This window comes from Crotalus tigris, unplaced genomic scaffold (genome assembly GCF_016545835.1).
Source record: "Crotalus tigris isolate CLP2741 ecotype Arizona unplaced genomic scaffold, ASM1654583v1 scf7180000017686.862900, whole genome shotgun sequence".
NCBI lineage: Eukaryota > Metazoa > Chordata > Lepidosauria > Squamata > Viperidae > Crotalus > Crotalus tigris.
The window spans coordinates 722,279-749,285 of record NW_024096566.1 but is presented as its reverse complement, the minus strand read 5'-3'; the positions used below and the strand labels follow the sequence as shown (position 1 = coordinate 749,285).

General features: G+C 41.2%; 1 protein-coding gene across 2 annotated transcripts in view; it reads left to right on the top strand.

Annotated features, from left to right (window-relative positions):
* The window catches only part of UGT8 (UDP glycosyltransferase 8), an 85,752-nt gene extending 62,244 nt beyond the window's left edge, over positions 1–23,508 (top strand). For both annotated transcript variants that reach the window (XM_039337811.1, XM_039337810.1), the window contains exons 3-6: positions 1,713–1,855; positions 17,169–17,245; positions 20,189–20,408; positions 21,320–23,508. In XM_039337811.1, coding sequence (XP_039193745.1) covers positions 1,713–1,855; positions 17,169–17,245; positions 20,189–20,408; positions 21,320–21,683 — 804 coding nt within the window. In that variant the 3' untranslated portion in view covers positions 21,684–23,508. The remainder of the gene's footprint in view (positions 1–1,712; positions 1,856–17,168; positions 17,246–20,188; positions 20,409–21,319) is intronic.
* Positions 23,509–27,007: the final 3,499 nt, after the last annotated feature.

Sequence of the window (27,007 nt, the reverse complement as noted above, 5' to 3'; positions counted from 1 at the left end):
AAATACGGGTAGTTGTGTAATTGGTGTGCTCTGTTTTTCTTACTTTCCACAGGTATTCATCTTTCTGAACTGGTGGTGCATTCTTTCTGAGCCTCTGAGATTTGCTATTAGAGCATATTATATACTGTGGAGAAATAATACAAATAACGAATTGTTTACAATATTCAGGCTGCTGCATGTTTTCAATCAACCACTCATTGTGAAGTTTCTCTTTGATAGTTCTATACTAGTGGAGTGCATAAACAAGAAGAATGGCATGAAATTGCCCTCTTTACTCAACCTCTAGCTGAGGATGTGGGATTGATGTGTGTTACCTGATTCTTCCTTATGGCTATTCATCTTGCAGAGAAAGGCTGTGCTGGCATATGTTCCTAGCTGCGTGAATTAATTACAGTAATTGGTTCTTGGTAGCCTCTTTTGTAGATAGGAGATACAAGAAATAAATATTTTGCAATCCATGGCCACACTGATTGTGTTCAATATTTCAGTGGATAGTGGCATGGTCTCAATTTGCAGACACCAGTGTCTCTAGTTATGTTGCAGCTTGATTGGCAAGCTGGTCAAAAAGTTATTTAAGATGACAGCATGTTCTCATAACTGTGCTAGGTTTGCTAAATCTAATGTATCCCATATATAGCTTTGTATCATGGTCATTCATTTTTCACTTTAGGTATTTCTGTCAGCCTCCCATACTCAAGCTTAAAGCATGAATTGAGCCCATTCAGTACTTTCTCCATGAACATGATTATACTTTATTATACTTTATAATTTATTAATTATTAAACATTTATGCAGCCCAACTTGCAATGATTCTGGATGGCTTACAACAGTCAGGGAAATTATAGTAAAACAATAAAAGATAAATATAAAAGATACTCAGCATGAGAAAATAACATGACAGAACAGTAGATTGTGTCTATTGATAAACTTATTATGTATTTAGTTCTTTGAGATAGTGCATTTTTTATTATTAAGGTAGTCTTGAGCTTTATCTGTGCAGGATCAAATTCTACTTAAATTTTTCCTTAAGCCCTCTACAACTCATATCTGGTGATATGTTAGGTCTATTGTTCATTCTGGAAGGATGGGCTTCCCTAAACAATGCAAGTGCAAGTAGCTGTCAAAATAGTGGTTACTAATAGGCTCTGTTAGTATCTGAAAATACATCCCTAGCAATTGAGTATCTGCACACATTAGACAGATCAATCACTAATAATTGTTTCAGTGCCAGGTGTGCTATTGTGGGATATTTCACATATAGCAAGCTGAAGATAACTTTTTACTTTTGTTAGCCATTTCTGTCTAGACATCAGATTCCACTTTGCAATCTTTGGGTATATAGTGTTATCCCTTATATTTTCCAGATTTCACCCACATTTCTAGTTCATTACTCTTATGTCTGAATCAGATACCACACTGAAAGCTAATTGGGTACTTGACTATAATTGAAGTTCTACAAGTCACCTGTGAATTCATAAAATCTACCTATTCTTCTAGGGACAGTAGCTCAGCTTTGATATTTCACTTATTTTCTTAAACTGTCCAAGTCAAGCCATTTTGAGCATAGGATAAGAGCATCTTAAACAGTAATTGCACTATTTATTGATTGATGAATGTTCAATTAAATATTATATTATTGTTATAACATCACACTCTTATTGGATATGTTTCCAGTAGTAGGTTTGTTGATAGCAAGCCTATTATTTCCATAGGACCTGCAAACATGGGTGAATGGTGCTAATGAAAATGGCTTTGTCCTTGTATCATTTGGAGCTGGAGTGAAATACTTACCTGAAGATATAGCAGATAAATTGGCACATGCTCTGGCTAGACTTCCTCAAAGAGTAATTTGGAGGTAAGTTATATTAATATCATTATTTAAAATATAAATAAAGTAGGATTGATGAATGTTTTTGTTTTATGGAAACCTGTGGATCCCAGAGCCCGGGGTCTATTGCTTTTCTCATTTGTACATAAATGTTTCTGTCTCGTTCTTGAAAAACTTTCCTTTCTCAGTTTCAGATGTTGTATTTCAATTTCAAGAGTAGTGTGAAATCTTGGGTGAGATGCAATACTCACCCATTCCATCAGGTTAGAGTCAGTAAGAAGCAGGGGAGCTATTGGCTCCTTTTGCTTCATGAAGCAGTCTACCTGAATGATTATTTTGCTGGATTTTAATAATACCTAGTGCCATGGTGGCAAATTTATGGCACGGGTGCCAGAGGCGGCATTCAGAGCCCTCTCTGTGGACACAGGTGTTGTCGCCCCAGTCCTAGGCCTTCAGCTGGGTTTTATAAAACCTTTTCGCTTTAAGCCTCTGCCGCCATGTGCAAAAAAAAAAGGTTCAATCAATCAATTTCAACTTCTCGCAGGAAAAAAAAGATCGCGCAAAGTTGGAATTGATTGATTGAACTTTTTAGTCCCACCCAGTCTGCCGTTACCACCACAGCCACGCCCACCCAATGGGCCATGCCCACCCAATGGGCCCCGCCCACCCAATGGGCCACAATCGCTCAATGAGCCACACCTACCCGGCACCTGACAAACATAAATGGGTTTGGGGTTGCAGTTTGGGCACTCAGTCTCTAAAACAGTGGTTCTCAACCTGTGGGTCGGGACCCCATTTGGGGTCGAACGACCATTTCACGGGGGTCGCCAAACCATGCTGTCCACCATTTTTTTCCCTTTTCCCTAGCTGTCCTACTCCCTCTTATTGGTGGCCACACCCATTTGGGGGTCACCACAACATGGGGAACTGTACTATGGCTCACGGCATTAGAAAGGTTGAGAACCACTGCTCTAAAAGGTTCGCCATCACTGGCCTAGTGCATTTGCTGTGTGTGATATTGTTAATAGAAAGACTTCTGGAACAAATCAATGCCATAATCCAGGTCAGTCAATATATAGTGACATTTGGATGTTTCTGGTCAAATTGTATAGTTCATTTAATCTCTAAGTGAATAGAAATTGATACAATATAATGCAAGGTTAAACAAAATATATTTCTGAAAATGTAATGTGTATATAATATATCATTTAGATGTATCTGTTAACATTCAGAATTAAAAATTGGTGAATATAAAGCAGGTATCTGAAATGAGCTGCTTTTGCAGTTGATTCAGCACTATTTTTGTTTTAGTGTAAAGTTGTTAATCTTCTAACGGGGTCTTATCATTGTTGGGGATATTATTAGAAGTGATTAAGAGTAGTGCCAGGACTGTATGTCAGGAGTATAATTCATGGTCACCATGAAAACTATCCCAGCTGCTGAACTAAAGTAAGCAATCTTTGTTTGAATCTTTATTTGAAAACCTCCAGTAATAGACATCCATAACTTGAGTAGGCAAACTATTCTATGTTTATAGTTCGCACAATCAGGAAATTCCTATTAATTTCAAATTAGGATACCTCTCTTTAAAGCTTCCACTTATTGGTTTTTGTCATATCCTCAGGCACTATGGAAAATAAATCTTTATCTTTTTCCATGTGACAGTCATTCAAGTATAGAAAAACTATTATCATATCTCCCATTAGCTTCTTGTTTTATGCTGAACCAGCAATGGTGAACTTTTAGGCTAACTTGAATGCCCCCACCTCCCAATAAAAGGGAAACAATTCTCCATTTCCCTTCTATCAAGGTTGGGCCCAAAGTAGAGACCCGGGACTCAACTTCAACCCCAGCAGCCCCCAGGCCACTGAAAAAGACCACCTCATGCTATTCCCCAAGGTATGCAAGCCTTGGGGAATGGTGCAGTTGTCCCATGGTGTAGCACTCTCCAGGATCTGCAGCATGCCACTTAACTTTCAGGTGGTGTTCTTTTTCTGTTCACAGGCCCTTGCAGGCTACTCAAGGCTGTTCCATATTATACAAGGCCTTTGTTCTTGAGGCAGCTTCAGAGAATACTGTTTTGTGGCCTCTGTAGCTTTTAAAAACATGTGAAATGGAAAGTACACCCTATTCTTGCATAGTTTTTCAAGGCTCCAGGGACGGCAAGAAGAGCATGAGCCTCTTGTGCGATTTCTGTAGAATCCGGAGGCTGCATGAGAGCACACCTCACACAGCTTCAAAAATTAGAGAATGGAGTGTGTTTTTGAGAATAGTTGTTAGGTGTTGGTGAACGCTGATGGCTCATCCAAAACATTATGGCATGCCAACTTTGACACATGTCATAGGTTTGCCATCACTGTGCTAAACATACCAATTTAAAAAAATATATTCTTCATAGGATTTAGCTTCCAAACCCCTTGCCATCTTTGGTGCCTCCAGTCTTTCCAGTATCCTTGCACTGGGAAGATCAAACCTGGACAAAACATTCTAGGTGTGGTCTGACAAGTACAGTGTGAAATGGAATTATCAGTTCTCATATTTACCTTATGCTTGTGCTTAATCTATGACCTGTGAGGACACCAAGATATTTCTCACAAGTATTGTCACTGAGTCAGGCTCACCTCTCTTATACTTGTATATTTTCTTTTTTATTTCTTAGGTGCAGAAGCCTGTATTTCTTGCCAGTGAAATCTAGGATTCTGTACCTAAGAAATAAAAACGATTGTGTTAGTAAAGGCCCAATGTTCAAGTCTATTAAGATTATTTTGAACCATGAGCCTGACTTCTGAGGCACTAGCAACACTCCATTCTCCAGCACTGGAGATGGATAATCCACGCAGTGGGTTGAGACTGTATTCCTGGCCAATCAGATCAGTCAGCCAAAGTTGCCACGCCCCGTCTTGGACCATGATCCTTTAGTCTTGACTGATCTGGCCATGAGACATCTACAACTTTTGGCTCCTGGGCAGGTATAGTTCCTTTCCATTAGGGGGGATTTTTTTTTTCTAGTAGCTGAAATTGCTTAGTTTAAAAGCTAATTAGAGATAATTTAATTCAATTTAATTGATCACTCAAAAATTTCCTTGATAAATTGTAAGACTCAGGAAGTCAGATTCCTACAGGGGAAACCACCCCCACTTAAAAGGGGGAAATCCCTAATTCCCCTCCCTAACCCAAAAACCCCAGCCACCTTCCAGCAGCCGGCAGCCGCCTTAAACAAACGGGGAGGCTCGGGCAACCCCTCGCGTTTAAAACAAAAAACAAACAAAAAAAAAAAGACAGAAAGGCAAGCAGTTAGCAAGGGAAGCGGAGGACAAAGGGGACGCATGCTGGGAGGGAGATTGATTAAGGGAAACAGCTGGCGTGCGAAGGAGCAGTCTTTTCACTCCAGGCTGCTCAGGATTTTTTAAACGAGGCGCCATTGTCTGCACAGCTGGAAGCACGCGCAGCTCTTTGTTACAACCGCACGTGGCATAGGCAGCCTTGTTAACACATGCGCAGTAGTCTCCTGGCAGCAGCGGCCATATTTTTTGTCCAAACAGGGGAGTTAAAGTTCCTTGAGAAAGCTAGGTTCAGCCGCTGGAGTGAATTAATAGGCAAGCAGTACTGGGGTACTAAAGCATCTATTATTCATTCAGAGACATTCAAATCAGACACATAGCTACTGGTTCCAGGACTTGGTGTCTTCTACCTAAAGTAAATAAGAACCTTTCATAACTAACTGTGTTTAGTTGCCTTTGGCTCCTTCCAGACTTCGGGTCCCCCATTAGTGGCCCGTACGCCTCTGGATTTAGTGGTGGGTTCCAGGCATCCCCAGTTGCGTGCCTGTCCTTACCCACCATAGTCAAGCCGGGTTCCAGGCATTCCCATTAGCGTGCCTGTTCTTATCCGTGCACAGTGACTAACTCTGACAATTTTGCAGAGTCTGCTCCTGAGTTCCAGACGCCCCCAGTAGTGCGCCTGTCCTTACTCAAAGTTGGAGCTCTCCTACTACCTGGGTCCCCCCTATCGCGGCCCAGCGTTAGTGGAGAATGGAGGAAGCAATCATTCCCTCCACTGGAGCCCCGCCTTCATCCTCTGGAGCACCTGCTTCAGAGGATTCGGAATCCTCTGCAGCCCCTAGAAAGGCTGCAAGGAAGTCATCAAAGAAGGCTGACAAACAGGCAATCAGAAGACACCAAGCCCTAGAAAAAGAGTTCGACAGAGCCCAGAAAAGGGCCAGAATTGAAAATAGGCAGAATGGGGGAATAGGTCCTGATCTACCGCTGGGTCTCCCTTCATCCCCACGGGCCATTTGGTCATTAGGGAGCTCATCACAGTCCCAAACAGAGGGTGGGATAGGCGAATTCTCATCGCTCTCCCGATCCCCCTCCCCACGGAGGTTACAGGAAACCCCGAGGACCATGCTAACCACAGCACCTGCAGGGTCGCAGGCAATGGTCACTCCTCCTGCATTGACGGGGGATCTGCTAGCTACCCTAATAGCACAGGCAGTGGACTGTGCATTTGAGGCCAGGGCTCAAACTTCAAAAGCCAAGCCTCTAGGACTTAGAACGAGGCATCGGGAGGAAACGGAGGACCATCAGGACCTCTCCTCCGTCTCAGACTCGTCGGTCTCTGAGGAAGTTTACCTGGACCAGCCAGGTACGTCACAAGGGATTCAAATGTCTGAGGAGGAGGAGGACACCTCACCTCAAGGGCCGTCCTTCAGCGGCCTGTTTAACCCTTCTCTTTTTGTTACTATTCTGCGCAAGGCTGAGGCCACAGCCCATCTGGGGCATGGGACACCAGCGGAGCCTGTCACAGTTGACACGGAGGCTGAGCCGACGTTCGCCGAAAAGGTAACCACTCAACACCGCATACCATGCCCGACCATGTTCCTAAACACAATAAGGAAACAGTGGGCAGCGCCAACCTCCCTACCGCTTCCTAGCAATGCGGAGAGGAAGCTATTTAACGTAGCAAGGGAGCTAGAGGGAACATTGGAGGTGCCGGTGGTGGACGAACCCATAGGTCCCCTGATATCGGACACGGCCATATCAGGAGATTTTGCTGAGGCTCTTAAAGCCGAGGACCGAAAGAGTGAGTCCAACTACAGGAGAACGCACCAGGCAATAGCTTGGGCTACCAGGGCGTCTACCTCCGCGTCCTTTTTCACCAGAGCCACACTTTGTTGGCTCCGTGAGTTACAGGGCCGGGTTCCCATGGAAGATATACGCACTCACCAGGAACTCAGCAAAATGGTAGCGGCCACGGAATATGCGTCGGACGCAACACTTTTAGCGACCAAGTTTTCAGCCAAGGCAATGGCGGCAAACAACACGAGCAGGCGCATCCTCTGGCTAAAGAACTGGCAGGCGGATACCAAATCCAAGTGGAAATTGGCTTCGGCTCCGTACCAAGGGGCAAAGCTGTTTGGTGAGGCACTAACGCCATACCTGACAGAGAACAAGGACAAGCGCAAGGTCCTTAAACACATGCTTAAAAGGCAGGACAAGAGACCCGGCTCCTGGGGAAGGAAACAATCCTTTCGTACAGAAGCCAGGGTCAACTACTTTCAAAATTCCCAACCCTTCCAAGCTAGACAGGATAGGGAAAGACAGGGGGACAGACAGAACACAAGACATAGGCAAACACAGGGAAGACGGCCCTTTCGGGGGAACAACCGCCCCTTCCGCCGTACCAGATGACTCCCGCCCAGACCTTCCCATAGGGGGCAGACTAGCAGGGTTTGCTCCCCAGTGGGAAGAGACCACCACGGACGTATGGGTCAGGAACACCATACGTCATGGTCTATCTCTAGAATTTCTCTCAAAGCCCCCGAACCGCTTCCGCCCGTGCCCCTGTCCCACAAACCCAACAAAGAGAAGGCTCATGAACGAGGCCGTTCAGCACCTTCTAAACATACGGGCCGTAGAGCCGGTGCCTATGAACCAGAGAGACCAGGGGTTTTATTCTATCCTCTTCGTGGTCCCAAAACCCTCGGGGGGTTGGAGAGCCGTTTTGGATTTGAAAAGGCTAAATTTCTACATAAAATACCGCAAATTCAAAATGCAGACACTACGCTCCATCCTTGGAAGCGTAAGGAAAGGGGATTTTCTGGCATCGATCGACCTCACGGAGGCATACTTGCACATCCCTATCTCTCTGGCTCACCGCCGCTTTCTACGGTTTGCCTACAGGGGGCACCATTTTCAATACAGGGCACTTCCATTCGGCCTGTCATCAGCGCCCAGGGTGTTCACCAAGATTCTGGCGGTTCTGGCAGCACAACTAAGAAACGTACCAGTCAGAGTCCAGTGCTACCTGGACGATATTCTAATCCAGTCATCGTCCGCCCAGCAGTCTCGGGCGGACCTAAAGTTAGTGATAAAAATGCTGCAGGACCACGGCTTCTCGGTGAACTTTCCAAAGAGCCATCTAACCCCAACTACGAGAATACTCCATCTGGGAGCGGTCATAGACACAAAGGAATGCAAGGTGTACCTATCACAGGAACGCCTCAGCAGCATAAAGAAAGCCGTAAAACAGGTAAGCCGCGGTCAGTCAGTGACGCTGGTCTGCCTTTCCCAGCTGCTAGGGAAGATGATATCGACCATAGCAATAGTTCCTTGGGCAAGGCTGCACTCAAGAGAACTGCAATGGTTCATGCTCCTGTTTCAGAGACAACAAATCAGTGCATCACGGAAGAGGGTAGGCATACCTCTGAGAGTACGACACTTCCTCAGGTGGTGGCTATTTCCAGCTCTCCTCAGGGGGTCCCCCTTCAGGGAACCAGACAGAGTAGTAGTCACAACAGATGCGAGCTTATTCGGCTGGGGAGGCCACTTGGGGACCAAGTGGACACAGGGCCGCTGGTCAGCGGTGGATCTCCGACACAACATAAACTGGCTCGAGCTGCGGGCTATTCACCTAGCGTTAAGGCATTTTCACAGCAGCATAAAAGGCAGGCACGTACTGGTCCTGACGGACAACGTGACAGCCAAGGCCCACATAAACCGTCAGGGGGGCACACACTCTCGCTCGCTCTCGGCCGAGGCCCTCCTACTGGGGGCCTGGGCGGAACAAAATCTGGCCTCCATAAAGGCCGACCACATATCGGGGGAGGCAAACATCCAAGCAGATCTGTTGAGCAGATCAACAATAGATCACTCGGAGTGGCAACTACACCCGAGGATCTTCAGGGAGGTCTGTCACCGCTTCGGGCTTCCCCAGGTGGACCTTTTTGCCTCTCCTTCCAATGCCCACCTAACTCGCTTCTTCTCCCGATTCCCATCCAAGGGAGCAGAGCAGACGGACGCGTTACGGAGCCCATGGCCAAGGGGGCTCCTGTACGCGTTTCCACCCTTACCTCTCCTTCCGGCGGTAGTACGCAAGATTCTGCGGGAAAGGGCCGAGGTAATCCTTGTGGCCCCTTATTGGCCAAGGAGACCTTGGTTCGCAGACTTGAGGAGTCTCTCCCGCACGAATCCATGGCGGATTCCTCCGGAGAGGATCTCCCTCAAGCAGGGGGAGATCTCCCACCCAGAGCCACAATGGCTACAACTAGCCGTCTGGCTCTTGAACGGTCAATTTTAGCCAAGGGGGCTTGCTCACAGGGTGTAATTAGGGTCATACAGGCATCAAGGCGCCCCTCCACGAACCGTATCTACGAGGCCACGTGGAGAAGCTTCCAATCATGGTGCTCTAAACAGGAATTGTTACTCGAAGGGATCACAATTCCCAAGATCCTAGAATTTTTACTAGATGGCCTAGAGAGGGACCTCTCGCCAAACACACTGCGCAGGCAAATCGCCGCCCTCTCAACTATACTTTCTGCCAGCCCCGGTGAATCCTTGGGCAAGCATCCCTTAATACGATCCTTCCTCAAGGGGGCTGCAAACATCAGACCGCCAACCGTGCACAGGTATCCATCGTGGGAACTACCACGAGTACTACAAGCTCTTACCAGAGCGCCCTTCGAACCACTCAAAACATGTGACATTCGCTATCTGACCCATAAGGTAGCATTCTTGGTAGCCATCACGTCAGCTCGGCGGATATCCGAGTTAGCTTCTCTCTCAATGAGGAAGGACCTGTGCCATTTTCACAGGGACAAGGTAGTCCTAAGAATAGACCCTTCATTCATTCCAAAGGTCAACTCCCTTTTTCACAGATCACAGGAAATAGTCCTACCAGACTTCTGTCCAAACCCAGCTCATCCCCTGGAACAACAATGGCACACCTTGGACGTACGCAGGGCACTAAGACATTACATTTCACGCACAGCGGAATTCCGACGCTCGGAAGCGCTTTTCATATCCTTCCACCCTGCTACTAGGGGCCGGAAGGTCTCGTCCTCTACCATCGGTAGGTGGATTAGGGCATGCATCACGGGGGCATACCAGGCGGAGTCCTTGCAAGTCCCCAAGCATATCACAGCCCATTCCACAAGGAGTGCTGCCACCTCAGCAGCATGGGCCATGCAGGCTTCTATTGAAGAGGTATGCAGGGCAGCCACTTGGGCCTCGCCCTCTCCATTCATTCGTCATTACAAAATTGACAGGTACTCCTCTGCAGAGGCCTCCTTCGGTAGGAGGGTTCTCCAGCAGGTGCTAGACCAAAGTTGCACACGGGACCAGTCTATTCCCCAACCCAAGGGACAATAGGCTTTGGTATGTCCCACTGCGTGGATTATCCATCTCCAGTGCTGGAGAAGGGGCGTTGACTTACCTGAACGCCTTTTCTCAGCACGGAGATGGATAATCCACACCCACCCTTATAGACTAGAATAATAGGGTATATTTAGTGGAGCCAAAACGTCTTACTGTCAGTCAATGGCTGCGCTCGAGTCAAGACTAAAGGATCATGGTCCAAGACGGGGCGTGGCAACTTTGGCTGACTGATCTGATTGGCCAGGAATACAGTCTCAACCCACTGCGTGGATTATCCATCTCCGTGCTGAGAAAAGGCGTTCAGGTAAGTCAACGCCCCTTTCACCCCAGTTTATGTCATCTGTTGAGCATCCTTTCTGTTCCCTCATTTAAATCATACTTACATATATACAGTACATACAAATAAATAAATATTATTGGGTCCAGCATACCTCCTCCTCATTAAGGACCATTCATTTAGTATGGTTATTCAACCAATTGGAAATTCATCTAGTAGCAATACCATCCATCCATATTACTCTATCAGGAAGGCAGGCAAGTTCATCAGATGCCACATAAAGTTTTGGTATACTATTGTACACTATTCCCCAGGTCCTTTAATCCAGCTGCTTTGTCAAAAAAAGCAGTAACATTGGTCCGGCAGTACTTATTTTTAACAAGTCCATACTGGTTTCTAGTAAAAAAATCTTTCTTTATAAGTGCTTGCCAATCACTTTCATTCAGGTTTCAGACTTGGCATGAGACTGAAAGACTATTGGCTGTGCTTTTGGATGACCTGTGGCAGGAGCAGGGTTGGTGTAGTACATCCATCCTCTCGTTACTTCATCTCTTGGCTGCCTTCAATACAACTTCTGGACCAGTTGCAGGGGTTGGGGATGGACAGCACTGTATTGCATTGTTTTTCTTCCTCCCTCTGTGGTTGGTTCCAGTAGTGTTGATCAGGAGTGAGAGGTCCACCCTTAGCCCTGTTTTGTGGGGTTGTACAGAGTTCAGTTCTCCTGTTTAACATTTACATGAAGTTGCTATGGGTGAGTTCATCTGTTGCCATGGAGCGAAGTTTTAGTATACTACTGATACCCAGCTGTACAGCTCCACAACTGGTGAGTTAAGTGATACTATTGAGGTTCTTTTTTGATGTTTGGAAGCTGTTTTGGGAGTTTGGATGGGGAATATCATGCTTCAGCTCAACCCTAGCAAGACTGAATGGCTTTAGGCAAGACTGAATGGCTTTAGGTTTGGGTAGGTTTCAGAAATTATCCTCCTTAGTGCTGCTGTTGGGTTTTTTTCCCTCCTGTCATGATACTGAATCTGGATATGTAACTAGAAAGGAAGCATTAGTAGATAATTTTATAATGTTGTGCTTGGTGTGGGGTATGTTGTGTTTGAAGCTGTGATAATCCCTGGAGATCATTTATCAAGCAGTGGGAATTATGTGGCCCAATTTTGGTTCGGCAATCTGGTGGCTTGGGGGAGTGTATGTGGCATGACAGTCCATTTCTCTTACCTGCTGAGGTGGGCCTGGAAGATTGGAGCTGGTGGTGAAGGCAGCTGGGTTGGACCGATGGTGGTAGATGCTGATAATTGTGGCAGTGGCATTGCCTAGCAGAGGAATAGCTTTGAGTGGCTGGCAGGGATGAGAAATCCAGAGGTGGGAGAGAAAAGGCCTCCACTGACTTTCAAAGACTATACCAGGGAGGAAGGTGGCAGAACAGTCAAGGTATGAGAGATGGCTACACATTTGTTGTCATTGTGGGGAGGGAAACAGAGAGTTGCTATGATGGATGCAGAACAGATTAGGTTGGCTGTGGCCACTGAGACCCATGTAGCTGCACTATTACCCCCATTAGATTGATAGCTATTTTACCTCCACTCCAGTTGCATCTGGCTGGCATTTTGAGGCTCTCCACATATGGTTTATCTTAGTGGAAGATCATGCAGTTAAGAAAGCCTTGTAAAATGACTGGTAGGGTGGATTTAATATCAGGCGGAAGATTTTTGATTGTTTAATGGAGTAGTTGTTATACTATAGCAGTCTAGTGAGAGGAGATTAGCTGGGGGTACTGTAAAGTTGATATTGGAATGACTAAAATTAATTGCCTAGAGGTGCTGAGTGCTAGGCACTGACATTAAGAATCCTTGGTTAGTTGAATGGTGTGAGAGAGGAAGGGAACAATGGGCTAAGACAGGTGTGTTAAACTCAATTTCATTGAGGGCCACATCAGAGTTGTGGTTGACCTTGGGAAAATAGGGGTATGTGGGCCAGGGGGGCATAACGAGTGGGCATGGCCAGCTCAACATTGCTCATGTTGGGGGCATCTGTGGTGGCCCAGGCAGGGCTGGGGTGATCCATTGTCTCCAGTCAAGAAAGACGAGACCAGGGTGAGCACCATACCCTTGTCCACCAGAGGAGCCTTGCTGTCCCTCTCAGGCCATGCGGAGGACCCCACTGATGCAGGTTGCCCAGAGCCCTGGGCAGTGGAGGGCAAGCACCCAGTCCAACCTTTCCCAAGGGGGCACCCAGCTGTACTTACCTCCTCCAATTAGGCTGCTGCTAATTGGCTCGCTCTCCTTGGCCAAGTTGCTCATGGTAAGTGAGGAGGGCAAAATGTGTGGGTCAGAGGGAGGCCCACTCCCTTTCCTTGTGAGGAAATGCGGCTTTGTAACCAAAGCATCCTCAGCGATAGGATGGGAGACCACCAAGAGAGGTCAGGAGGAGGGGACAAGGTGATGGTGAAAGGGCAGCAGGGTTGCTCATGGCCAAGTGTTAAGGCAGGACTTCCCTCAGATCCTCCCTCTCATTATAATCTTCCTTCCTTCCTTTCCCCCTTTTCTTCTTTTTCCTTCCCTCTCCATTCTCTTTTCCTTTTTCTTCCGTCCGCTCTTTCCTTCTTTTTATTTGTCTTTCCTCTTTCCCTTTCTCCTTTCCTGTCCCTTCTTGGATGCTCAAATGCAAAAGGGGAAACATTTCTCGATGCCTCCTTGCCTTGTGATCAAATGCCACTTTTACTAGTAGTCTGTGACCACTTAAAAGACTGAGAACAAACCAGGCTCAGTTTATCCCCTGCTTGCATTTAGTGGGGGCATCCACAGACAACAGTACAGCAAAACTATAAAAATGGTGGCTATGATAGTTGATCAGAGCTCCTCTGGTTTTTATGTGCAACAGCTTTAGCATTTAGGAACAGGGGTACGGTAAGTTAGTTGCTTTTCTATTAATACATAATCCTTAAAAGGGCTCTCCTGTAGGGACCCCACTATGGTCTAATTCAGACTGGAAATATAACAAAAGAAAATATTTTTCCCCACTCTGCTTTGTCCTGTTTTCCCTACTGGAACTGACTGTTTGCAACACACAAGGAGGGGATACTTTCCTAAGAGGTCACAATTCAGGAATACCAATGTTAACTTGGATTGCCAACAAAGTCCTGTCTGTGACAAAACAGAACACAAAATTGCTTTCTCCTTTGAACCCAAGTCTCAATGGATCCAGGATTGAAGCAGAATTGCGTGAACTGGGGCATCTTCAAACAAGTTGCCTCTCCTTCCTTCCTTTCTCTTTCTCTCACTCCCTCCTTCACTGCCTCCTTCCTTCACTGCCTCCCTCCTTCTCATTTCCATCTCCTTCCTTCCTTCCTTCCTTCCTTCCTTCCTTCCTTCCTTCCTTCCTTCCTTCCTTCCTTCCTTCCTTCCTTCCTTCCTTCCTTCCTTCTTTCCTTCCCTGCTTCTCATTCCCATCTCTTTCCTTCTGCGCTCAGGAAGGAACGATGTGTAGGGGGAGATTGTCAGTGCTGCCAGTGGCCATGTTGCCACCAGCCGTCGCTATCTCACGCAGGCAGGGGCGGTCCCGGTGAAAGGGAAGCCTCATGGTTGCAAGGCTAGGGCCATGGAGGTGCTGGTGGGAGGAAGGGTGGCACTGATCTACAACCTGGTTGTGTCCATCAAAGCCAGAATGTATTCAGCCTTAGATCCACAGGGCAGCCCTGGAACCAGAGAGGGACTGCCCCACCACTTCTGCCCAATCCCTGGGTGCGTGCACAGGAGGCAGTGAGCACCATGGTCCTGGGTGAAGTCAGCCTGCGGGGTGAGACAGCCAGCAGGGTCTGATTTGATTTCTCTCCTATCATGGTCATATCACTCCATGGTAATCTCCAATTCTTTGGTGCCACCACTCTCCATAGGGAGGTTGGGCCTATTTGAACACCTTGTCCCAGATGACTAATGGACCCAGTATGTGTATATGTATGTATGTACATATACACATTGAGCTAATGTATACATATACTGTGCTGCAGAGCTAGCTGAAGTGTTCACGGATATTTTTAATCTATCTCTGTCTCAGTGCTCTATCCCTACCTGCCTGAAGACATCTATTATAGTGCCAGTTCCTAAGCAGACAGTAGTGGTATCTCTTAATGATTATAGACCAGTAGCTTTAACATCTGTTGTCATGAAATGTTTTGAGAGGCGGGTGTTGAACTATATTAAGGCTAGTCTTCCATCTACTTTGGACCCATACCAATTTGCATATAGGGGTAATAGATCAACTGATGCTATGTCTCTTGTTGTCCATACTGTATTGAATCATTTGGAACAATGGGACATATGCAAGACTGTTATTTGTGGATTATAGCTCTGCCTTTAACACCATTTTACCCAACAGGTTGTTTTTTAAAATGTCCAATTTGGGAATAAATCAGAGGATTTGCTTGTGGATAAGGGACTTTCTGACAGGTAGGCCACAGTCAGTAACGATGGGATCTCACCATTCCTCTACTCTGATATTAAGCACAGGAGCCCCCCAGGGTTGTGTGCTAAGCCCTCTCCTTTATTCCTTGTATACGCATGATTGCACTCCACTGTATAACACCAACGCAATTATTAAATTTGCGGATGATACAACAGTGGTGGGGCTCATTAATAAGAACAATGAGTCTGCTTACAGGAAGGAGGTACAAGGGCTGACATTGTGGTGTAATGAAAATAATCTCACACTTAACACCACAAAAACTAAAGAACTTATAATTGACTTCAGGAGGAAGAGAGATGTACATCTACCATTGTATATAAATGGTGAGGAGGTGGAGAGGGTGGATAGTTTTAAATTTCTGGGCACTTATATCTCAGAGGACTCTCATGGACTATGACTGTTAATATGCTTGTGAAGAAGGCACAGAAGAGGCTGTACTTCCTGAGAATGCTCAGGAAGATAAATCTATCTCAGCATCTACTTCTGTCCTACTATCACAGTACCATTGAGAGTGTCCTGATATACGTCATTTTTGCATGGTATGGGAGCAGCTCTGTAGTGGACAAAAAAGCTCTACAAAGAATTATTAAAACTGCCCAGAATATTATCGGACTCCAGCTACCAGCCCTGGACAACATGTTTGAATCTCGCTGTATGAGGAAGTTGCATAACATTCTCAGAGACTCTTCACATCCTACTTACAATCTCTTGGGACTGTTGCCTTCTGGCAGAAGATATAGAACATTTAAAACTCGGACCACCGTTTTCTGAATAGTTTTTATCCCAGAGCTGTAATTGCACTTAATAATGAACTAAAGGGCCACCATCAGTGAACTGTTGGACAATATTACTTGGTCTGTTGGGTGGATGTTTGGGTGGTTTTAGGGGTGGGGAATTGTGGTGGGTGGAAGTGTGTTTGGGGATTATGTGTGTGGGACCTGGTCTTTGGGTGTCACGAAAATTTCGTTGTATTTGTTTACTGTGTATACTCATACAATGACAATAAAGTTTATTATTATTATTTATTATTATATACATATACATACACACATGTCAAGACTGCTAACATTGGATGTTCTTGCTTGCCATATATGAAGAAGCAAACATGTTTTATTTAGTCTGCATATCACTTCTAGAGTTAAAGCAGACAATACCAGCCTAGCGGATGGGAAAGTATGCTAGTTAACCATAACAATATTTCAGTACAGCATTACCAAGGTCAGCTGTAACCAGAGGAGTACGTGGGGGGACAGTTCACACTTCAAACTAATTGGAGAATGTGATTGATGACTGTAAAATGAAGGAGTGAATTATGCTTTGTTATGGGCGATTGGGGGAGGGAGGATTCAGTTTTTGGCTTCATTATGTATGTGCTGAAGCTATGTAGCAATAAAAGGATTCTTTAGGGTAAATAAAGCCTCAAGGTTCTTTGAAAAGCTGCTTCTTTTCAGAACCATGACAACACACATATATATATTGAGCTAATGTATACATTGTGTGTGTGTGTGTGTGTATATATATGTATATATGTATATACATATAAACATGTGTATATATATATATATATATATATATATATATATATATATATATATATATATAAATGTTTTGTGTTTTTATGGTTTTAATTGTTGTGATATTGTTTGCTGTCCAGAGTCAAGTGGACTGAGATGAATAAATGTACACCTGAAACAAGCCTGTTCTCACACAGCTGCTATGGTACCCACTCCCCCACAATTCAATATGCCAAAAAAAGAGAGCTATTGCGCTTTCCTTCTCCCCACTCCCATACTGTGTCCTAATATGGAGGATCCAAGAAACATCCCAATATTTTGTTTTATATTCTTTTTATTGATAAATTGTACATTGAAAACTAACAGTACATTAATGTATTCTTTTTGGAATGTGGTTTTAAGTTTCAATTTCTTTTGTATTTTAGATTTTCAGGTAAAAATCCCAGGAATTTAGGTAACAATACAAAACTTATAGAATGGTTACCACAAAATGATTTATTAGGTAAGTATTGTTGGAAGTTATTGTTTAAAGTTACCCTCTTGTACCTTACCTATTTTTTAATACTAGACTTACAGGTAGTACTCGACGTACAACCACAACTGAACACTGTTGCTAAATGAGATGGTTGTTAAGTGAGTTTCGCCCATTTTATAGCCTTTCTTGCCACAGTTGTTAAGTGAATCACTGCATTTGTCACGTTAGTAACACACTTAAGTGAATCTGGCTTCCCCACTGACTTTGCTTGTCAGAAGATCACAAAAGGTAATTACTTGATCCCAGGACACTGCAGCCGTCATACGTGTAAGCCAGCTGTCAAGCATTCAGATTTTGATCATGTGACCATAGGAATGCTGCAACGGTCACAAGTGTGGAAAGTGGTCATTAGTCACTCTTTACAGTGCCACTGTAACTTTGAACAGTCACTAAATGAATGGCTGTAAGTCAAGGACTACCTGTATTTTAATCTAAATCTGTATAGGAATATCATTAACATGGATAATTAGAAAGCTGACCATTTCTATTAGTTTTAGATTAGAGATGGAATGGGTTTTTTGTATCAACATCTACATTCCCTCAAAGATAATGTGTGAGGTAGATGGGAATGAAATCACAAATGTCTTGAGCCAAATTATTCTCTCTAGTGTAGCCTTTTTCCCACTTCACTTCCTGAAGCCCATTTCTGTGTTTCAAGCAACAGACTACCAGGAAGAGAGAAGTAATTCTTTCTAGAGATTTCAAGTGATCTTTTTCAGAAAGCTTTTGAAATTCAGGTTACATAAAATGAAGCCAAATTGCAGGTTGCTACAAATTAAACTGTCTATTTTTTATGATAGACAATATACACAAATTACATTTGAAATACTGTATCAATTGAACATTCAAAAGACCTATAGATTTTTATGCAGTATATTCATATTGAAGTACAGGTAGTCTTTATTTAGAACTGCCTCATATTGTGACTATTATAGTGACTGTTTGCAAATTTGATAAAAACAAAGGATTCATTTTCTGACCAGTGCACACATTTACAACATCAAAAGCCTTCTGTGTAAAACTGATTAAGGGCTAGTCAATTTCAGACAACAGCTATGAATGTTCTAATCAACTAATTAAGGTCACGGAGCTTAGCTTGTTTAAGCAATTTCTACCATGGGAGTGTGCAAAGAAAGGATCAGGCACAGGTCATTGTATGATAAAACTTTATCTGAATAAAATGGCAGCAATCAGCAATTTTCAGCCTCTCTCCCTCTCTAAATTACATGAATCTCTTAGTTAGCAACTATGACATTTAATGACCTTTTTGTCAGAACTAACTGCAATCACTGAATTAAGATTACCTATATTATAGGAGAACTAATATCTAGTCTTTTAAATATTTAAGATGATGTACACATATGTTAGCCATCCAAATAGACCAGACAGGAAACACAACCAGATAATAATAATAATAATAATAATAATAATAATAATAATAATAATAATAATAATAATAATAATAATAATAATAATGTAGTAGTAGTAGTAGTAGTAGTAGTAGTAGTAGTAGTAGTAAAGTTGGGAGAGATCTTGGAGGTCATCTAGTCCAACCCCCTGCTCAGGCAGGAAACCCTATACCATTTCAGACAAATGGCTGTCCAGTCTCTTCTTAAAAACCTCCAGTGTTGGAGCATTCACCGCTTCTGGAGGCAGGTTGTTCCACTGGTAATTGTTCTAACTGTTAGGAAATTTCTCCTTAGTTCTAGGTTGCTTCTCTTCTTGCTTAGTTTCCACCCGTTGCTTCTTGTCCTGCCTTTAGGCATTTTGGAAAATAGCTTGACTCCCTCTTCTTTGTGGCAGCCCCTGAGATAATGGAACACTGCTATCATGTCCCCCCCTTAGCTTAGATGAGCTAATTCTGTTTTATTGTAGGGCTATATTTACAGAATCTGCAAATCTAAAAGTATAAAGCTCCTGCTGTCACTTTGTACAGCCTGATAAATTAAAGCAAATCCTTTCTCTTTCTATTATTCAGATGTGGGCATCCTTCTCCCCTTATCTGATCATTCCCTAGACAGCATCTCTTTTCATGAACTGAGCTCATTCTCACATTCTATTACATCATCTTAGGAAGTTTTGTCATCACCCTGGCAATAAAGGTTGTTGAGTACTATATGTATATTATGTTAATTATAGATTCTACCTTTCCTCCAGAAGCTCAAGGCAGTATATATACTACTCATTTAATTTTCCTCCACAACCCTATGAGATAGTTACATTGAGACAGCGATAGGTGAAAAGTCACCTAATGAACCTCCATGGCTGAGATGAACATGAACCTGGATCTTCCTAATCCTAGTCTAACAAATTAATTTTTAATTTAAAAAAGTAGTTTAACTATTAACATGAAAGCAATCTTTCTGGAGAAATAGCATTTAAGAATTCAATTTTTTTCTTAAACTTATTCTCAGGTTTAGATAAATAAAACATCTGATTGTAAAAATATATTCCCTGAGTTTGCATGTAGTATTAATATAAATTACTAGAATGAAAAATACCTCTTTTGGTTGCAAATAATGCTTGCAAGATTGTTAAATTCAAATATATTAATGTTATTTATTAAGGTAGTAACTTAAGCAGAATGGGGTTTTTTTGTGCAATATATATTATTGTTAACTCTATCATCATTAAGAAAGTGAAGCCATTTTTGTCAGTTTGTTTTTGATCTCATTTGTAGTCTAACAAAATGAATACATTTATTTAATTTTCTATGTCCTATCTATGGTAACTGTGGTGAGAAATTCCATTGTGCTTACCATCTGTAAGAAAAAAAAGTCAAAGGAATCTGAGTGGGTTTCTTATTCCAGTATTACATTTAATGCACATACCAATTTTAGATGCATGGGTTTTGTTCCCTATTATGATTAAACACTTTTGTTTCCTGTGCCTTACCTTTTGCTGCTGTAGGTGACTCTAATATTAAGGCCTTCCTTAGTCATGGTGGTCTGAACAGCATTTTTGAAACCATGTACCATGGTGTTCCTGTGGTGGGAATCCCTCTTTTTGGAGATCATTATGACACCATGACTCGAGTGCAGGCCAAGGGCATGGGTATACTACTAAACTGGAAGACTCTTACAGAGGATGAGTTATATAATGCACTGGTGAAAGTTATTAATAATCCCAGGTAAGAATTGTCTTTTCTTAAAAAAAAAAAGCTTGCTAAATTTTTAGTAAAATAAACGTTTATAAAGAACTTACACTAATTATATCATCCTAGCCATCTAGCATACGGGTAGTTCTCGATTTACAACAATTTGTTTAATGGAGGTCTGGAATTATGATGGTATTGGAAATGGTGTTTTATGACTTTACAAATCATAAAACACCATTTCCAATACCATCATAATTCCAGACCTCCATTAAACAAAATGTTACATCGCCACTCCTGTAATCACGTGATCGCGATTTGGGAGCTTAGCAACCTGTTTGTACTCATGACTGGTTACTAAGCACTCCACAATCATGTGCCATTTGCAATGTTCTCTATCGGCTTTTCCAGAAAATAGTGGGGAAGCTGGCACGGAAGGTTGCAAGTTGATGCTGCCTGCTGAGTAGATTTTGGCAGGGAAAAATTTCAGCTCGTGAATGGAGAAGCAGAGCAGTAAGAAAAGGAGTGTCAGGTGCCTCAGGGGAGTGGGGGAGGCCCTGGGAGGATAGGTACAGGCAACTTGGAAGTATCTCCCCATTCAGGGTTAGGGTTAGGGAGGATTTCAGCTCCTGAGTGGAGTCTCCCAGAATCTCTGTCTCCCCCTTAGTCACCCCATGCTCCTCTCTGAGGTTCTGTTTTCTCAGTGACTTGTGAGATTGCTTAATGACTACAACTGGGAATACCAGGATTGCAATTGCTCAGTAAGCAATCATGGAATATCTCATTGAATGGCTGCTTTGCTGAACAACCAAGATTATAGTCCCAACTGCGGTCATAGGTTGAGGATTACCTGTATAATAAATTAAGTTTAATTATTATAAAATAATATGGGAATGTTAGAACTGAAAATGCAGCAATGTTCTTGTTATTTTATTATTATTTCATAGCTACAGGCGACAGGCCCGGAAGCTGTCTGAAATCCATAAAGACCAACCAGCTCATCCTGTTAATCGAACAGTCTACTGGATTAATTACATCCTTCATCATAATGGAGCACAGCATTTACGTTCTGCAGTTTACACTGTCTCTTTATATCAGTATTTCTTATTGGATATTGCCTTTGTTGTGCTGCTGGGTACTGCCTTACTCTGCTACATTTTGGCGAGGATAGCAAAATTTATTTGCAAGCAAAGCAAACATTTTTGGTTCACTGATGAACATATTACTATCAATGGACATTACCAAAATGGGATACCAAACGGCAAGTATAGAAGAAATGGTCACATTAAACATGAAAAAAAGGTGAAATGAGCCAACTCAATGTACATTAGCAACGAATCAGTACTATAATTAAATTTTATAGCTGTAACATAGTCTAACACCTACTTAAAGTAAAACAATAAACAGTTCTAATGCTCCCCTACAGTATGTAATCTTATGCAATTAAATTCTGCAGAACTAAGAAAAATCTTTAGAAAAATGAAGCACAACCTAAAATACAAAATGTATTTTATTCTTAATACTGATGGAGAAAGGTCATTCTGGCACTGACGTTTTCTAGAAGCCTTAATTCTCTGAGGTAATTCATTAAGTATATTCATGTCTGCTCAATTTGTGAATAATATGTGTGTCTCAGAAAAGGAATGGTTTCCTTTTACTTACAAAGGTTCTTCCTTTTTTCATGCACATTTATATTTTAGCAAAGAAATCTTGGTTCTATTTATCTAAGGTTTAATTTGTTATCTGACAATGATGTTAATTAAAGTCATCTTTCACAGTGTTCAGTACATAGCAATAAACAAACTAGAATTATAATGCAGCCATAAAAATCATATTCTTAAAAGGCATTGAAGAATATGATGATACACCATAGTTTTGATATACTACATAATTTTTTCCATTTTCTTCCATTTCTTTAAAGAAAAGGAAATTGCACAAGAGTACCATAAGGTGTAATTTTATATTTATGTAAATTTTAGTTATGTTCCTTGCCTTTCCCTGGATTCATTTATGCCATAGTAAGATTGTTCTCTTTCAATAACTACAAGGGCTATGTGGATATAATAAATAAATATAAAAATAAATGAAGCAGAGAGAGAAATATTCTGCACTGCTCTTTGGAAAAGGATTGTTTTTGTCCCTTCAGCAATGCAGAATCAAACCATTTCTGTTTTGTTATAAAGTTGAATGTCTTAACTATTATATTACTACAATTAAGTTTTTGTCTCCCCAAACCATAGTGGTTCAGAGGTTCGCTTAGTTCTGTCTATAATCTTTAGAGTAATCTGGTCCATGTAATCCATGTTATCTAGTTGCCAGCATCATTTATTTGAATCTAAAGGAGGTTATCTTTTGGTCAGTTAGACTGTTTTTGTAGAGGTTTGATATCATGCATGACATTAAACCTATAAACTAGTTAAACTCTGTGCCTCTGCCTACATTTGTAGCATTATTTTTCTGGACAATGCTTTTTCAATCACTGCAACCAATATAGGTATCTGTTTTTAAACAGAGAATGGGAATACAGAGCATTAAAAATATTAGGACTGTCCCGTTACACCAGTGTTGGCAACTATATGTTTATTAAATTTCCTTGTCATCCTGTTTACTTGGAATTTGCACTGCACATGTTGTGGGTGTATACTTTATTTATTTGCAGTTTGAAATCCCATGTCTGACAGCGTTAGGAATAAAAACAAAAGCAAATCTAAACTGTGTATTCACTAACATGGGAAAAGTTCTTAAAAACTGTAGACTAAAATCATTTTCGTACACAGTGACATGATGCTTCATTACCATCCCATCAGGAGCCTCTATATTATAGCAATGAAGTAGAAATTGCAGATGCATTTCTAAAATTTAGTACAGGCATTTTTACTTTCCAGATACTTGAAGAGTGTGGTGTTATTAATATGCCTATAGCTTTATCTTTTTACAAATCTTATCAATATGTGGCAACTGAGGGAACACAAAGAGGCAATGAGTGGTGGGAGAATGACAGAACCAAGAGTGTATGAATGAGTTAGTTTTAATGTTTTTGTATTGAAGAAAGTACACAAACACTGACCGGATGATTAAGAATAATCTCCACTGTGATAAAATTTAAGCAATAAACATGGATTTAATACAGAAAAAAGTTGTTGAAAGTATATCTTTATTCAAATATATTGTTGTATGTGTAATTAGAGCTGCACGTACTGTCTGTATATATGAATAATATATATTGTCCTAGACTTTTTTTCAGAAAATGAGAGGAGTGTATACTTGTTTATTATATACATTCGGTGTCGTTTTATGAAATATTTAATGTATTTAACAATTTGCCAGAAACATTTTCAAATAACATCCATGGTTATCACCCATATTGCTCTCTTCCTTAGCCCCATTCCAATTATCTTCAATTCCTTTATGTTCCTTCAATGTAAACATATTGGATGATAATTTTTAAGAATGATAAAATATCTGTAGGGATCTCTGTTTTAAATAATGCAACGCTTTGTAGAAAGCTTTTTGCCATCTTATTTTTCAGTTCTGGCTATTACCTATCAAGGGTTTATTTAGCTTATTTTGTTAAGTGCCTTATCAAATGTTGCTATACCTTATAGCATTTTTAACTTTCAGAATAGCCCAGGAAGTAGTTTAGGCTGAAACATAGTGGTCTGCCCAAAACTAGCTCCAGAGCTTCATGAGTGAGGAGGAAATTGAATCAAGTCCTCATATCCAGATTTATAAAATGCATTTCATTGCCTTGTATGTTTTGGTAATTAAAATAAATAGGTATCTTTGAGCTTGCAAGCTAAAGATTGTTTGACATATTTTCATACCCCAGTTTTAAATAATCAAAATACATTTTGGCATTTGATAATCCTTACGTGGTAAATGACATATTAAATAGACAGTTATCTTTTTTTAGCTCTAAAATAGGAAAGGTACTACGAATTTTGCATGTAGTAATACTGTTTTGTGTGGCAGCAAAAAATGAACCCAAAAACATGTTTCTAAAGCAGTTCATAGAGATCAATAGATTCAGTGGAATTATAATCTTTTATCAATGTACTAATTTGATATAAAATCAATCTTCACTAATCTTGACTTTCAGTTTAAAATTAGCACTAAATATTAAAATACAAAATTCTGAAGACCTTAAGCTGAAGAAAATATGAGATATATTTATTAATTCAAATTGTTACTTTTTCTTGTATTTGTCATGATGATATCTTCAGTTTACTGCCAATCAGCTTTATGAAGTTAATATTTTGCTTGAATACCAAAGATTATGCTGGACATTTTTATTCAGTTAATTAAAACCTAGTTATCTGACCACTTTTGAAGATACTTATAATGACTACATACAGTATAGAAGATGTTTAGATAAATAGGAATGCCATTTACACTATTTTATTATTAGCTCAGTAAAGATGTCAATATTTGTGAATTCAGAATGTATTCAGGTTAGTATTTGGAGATGAAATGTGTTTAAAAATGACAACACATACAACAATGCATATTTAAATGAAAATATTTGTATTTTTTTAAACAGATCAATAAAGAAACAGATTATAATCAAATTATGAAATAATGCATGCAAAGTTACATGAATCACATAAACAATGAAGAACATTTGTATCTTGATACACAATCATTTGTATCTTTCACTTTAATTATTTAGCAAAGGGTCAAATTACAAATATGTATAAACACATAGATACATACACTGCACACACACACACACACACACACACACACACGCCAGGGAGAGATTTGTATGTAGCATTTTAACATTTAAAACAAAAAACCCTTTCATAGCTCTACTGGCTCAGAAAAAATACAAAGCAGAAGTGGAAAAGAACAGACAATATAATCTGATGATACAAAAATAATGATATGTACATCACAATATCACAAAATTAACCTTGATATTTTACAATTGTATCCTGATATCCAGTTGAAATACATAAGTGGTTTGTGTCATGATGTATGTTTTCTTACTACACATGATAGCAAAGGACACTACATTATTCCTAAAATGAATAATATAGAAGATGTATACCTCTCACATACAGCATTATCACAACACTGATAATCTGAACTTTTGTATTTGGCCTGGATTGGGATTAAAGTAAAGAGGTTAGCCTTTGATTCCTGTGTGATGGTCCAATAAAAATTGCTTCCCACTGTTCAAATTGCTACCATGTTTCCCTGAAAGTTAGGCCTACCCCAAAAATAAGCCCTAGCTTGATTTTTGGGGGTGGTCCTAATATAAGCCCTACCCCAAAAATAAGCCCTAATTTTGGGACAAGGCACACGCTTAAAAATCAAGCTAGGGTGGCGGTGTGGAACTGCTCCATGTGCCTCACACCTGCTTACCTTGCAGCCAGACCTCTCCTCACTGGCCCACTTCTTCTGAGGCATCTTCTGCATTTCTCAGTCACAGGCCTCTCCAAAAGTCACTGCAGATTAAATCCATAGCTCAGTACTAGGCTGCAGAGGCCTTCCGGAAAGGTCTGACTGCAAAATGCAGGCTGGAATGCAGCTGTAGAATGAAGCTGCTCCTTCAGCCCCAGAAAAAGTGGACCTGCTGGGCGGGGCTATCAGTGCCAGAGGTGAGTAAGGCATCCCCCGAAAATAAGACCTGGTACCTCTTTTGGAGGCAAAAAAAATTAAAAATAAAATAAGACCTGGTCTTATTTTTGGGGAAGCATGCGTATCTATCTCTGGAGAAAATCTTTCATTGACACCAATCACAGTTTTGTTCATTGGAAATAGCAGATTGTTTAATGGAGAGAATAGTAATATTTATTTGAAAGATAGGTGAAAAAAGGATTAAAATAGCATGCATATGTTGCTATTAAATCCTGAGGGTATTTTTTTCAAAATGCAATTTCAAGATGCATGACATGTGAAGTTGGGCCCACAGTTGGGGGCATTTAAAGTGTCAAGAAATTTGTCTAGCTCTTGACTATGTATATTCATGTAATATGTGAATAGTATTAAAATCTTGAAGATTTCCCCCCACTATTCCCCATCCCAAAGCTTTAGCAGCAGTAGGATGATTGTCCCACTCCATTTTCATTTTATAAGCTGCCTTGTATAAAATACTTGTATTGATTAGTGCTCTGTCAAGAATATTGTGCAATGTTTTATCAAATATGTCTGTATTTTGTATTCTGGGAATTATTGTTCCAAGTTACCTTGGTGCACCACACTGGAAAAGCCTAATGTATTGAAGTCGAACAATGATTTTTTTTCTGGTGTTTTTATTGTTAATTTCTGACTAACAGAAATCTTCAAAACCTGGGCTTGCTAAGAAACATGTTGATAATAAAAGAATCAAATGTAAAAAATAGACAGTGGATATAAAAAATCTACACACCTCTGATAAAATGCCAGATTTTTGAGATGTAAAAAAATCAGATCAAGATAAATCATTTCTGATTTTTTCCACCTTTAATATAACATAAACTCTACAATTCAATTGAAAAGCAAACTAAAATCTTAGAAAAAATAACAATAAAATGTACAATACAATAATGTGGTTGCATAAGTGTGCCACTCACTTATAAATAGGGATATGACTGTATTCAGAATTAACCAATCACATTCAAACTGATATTAAATAGTAAGTACAAATCTGC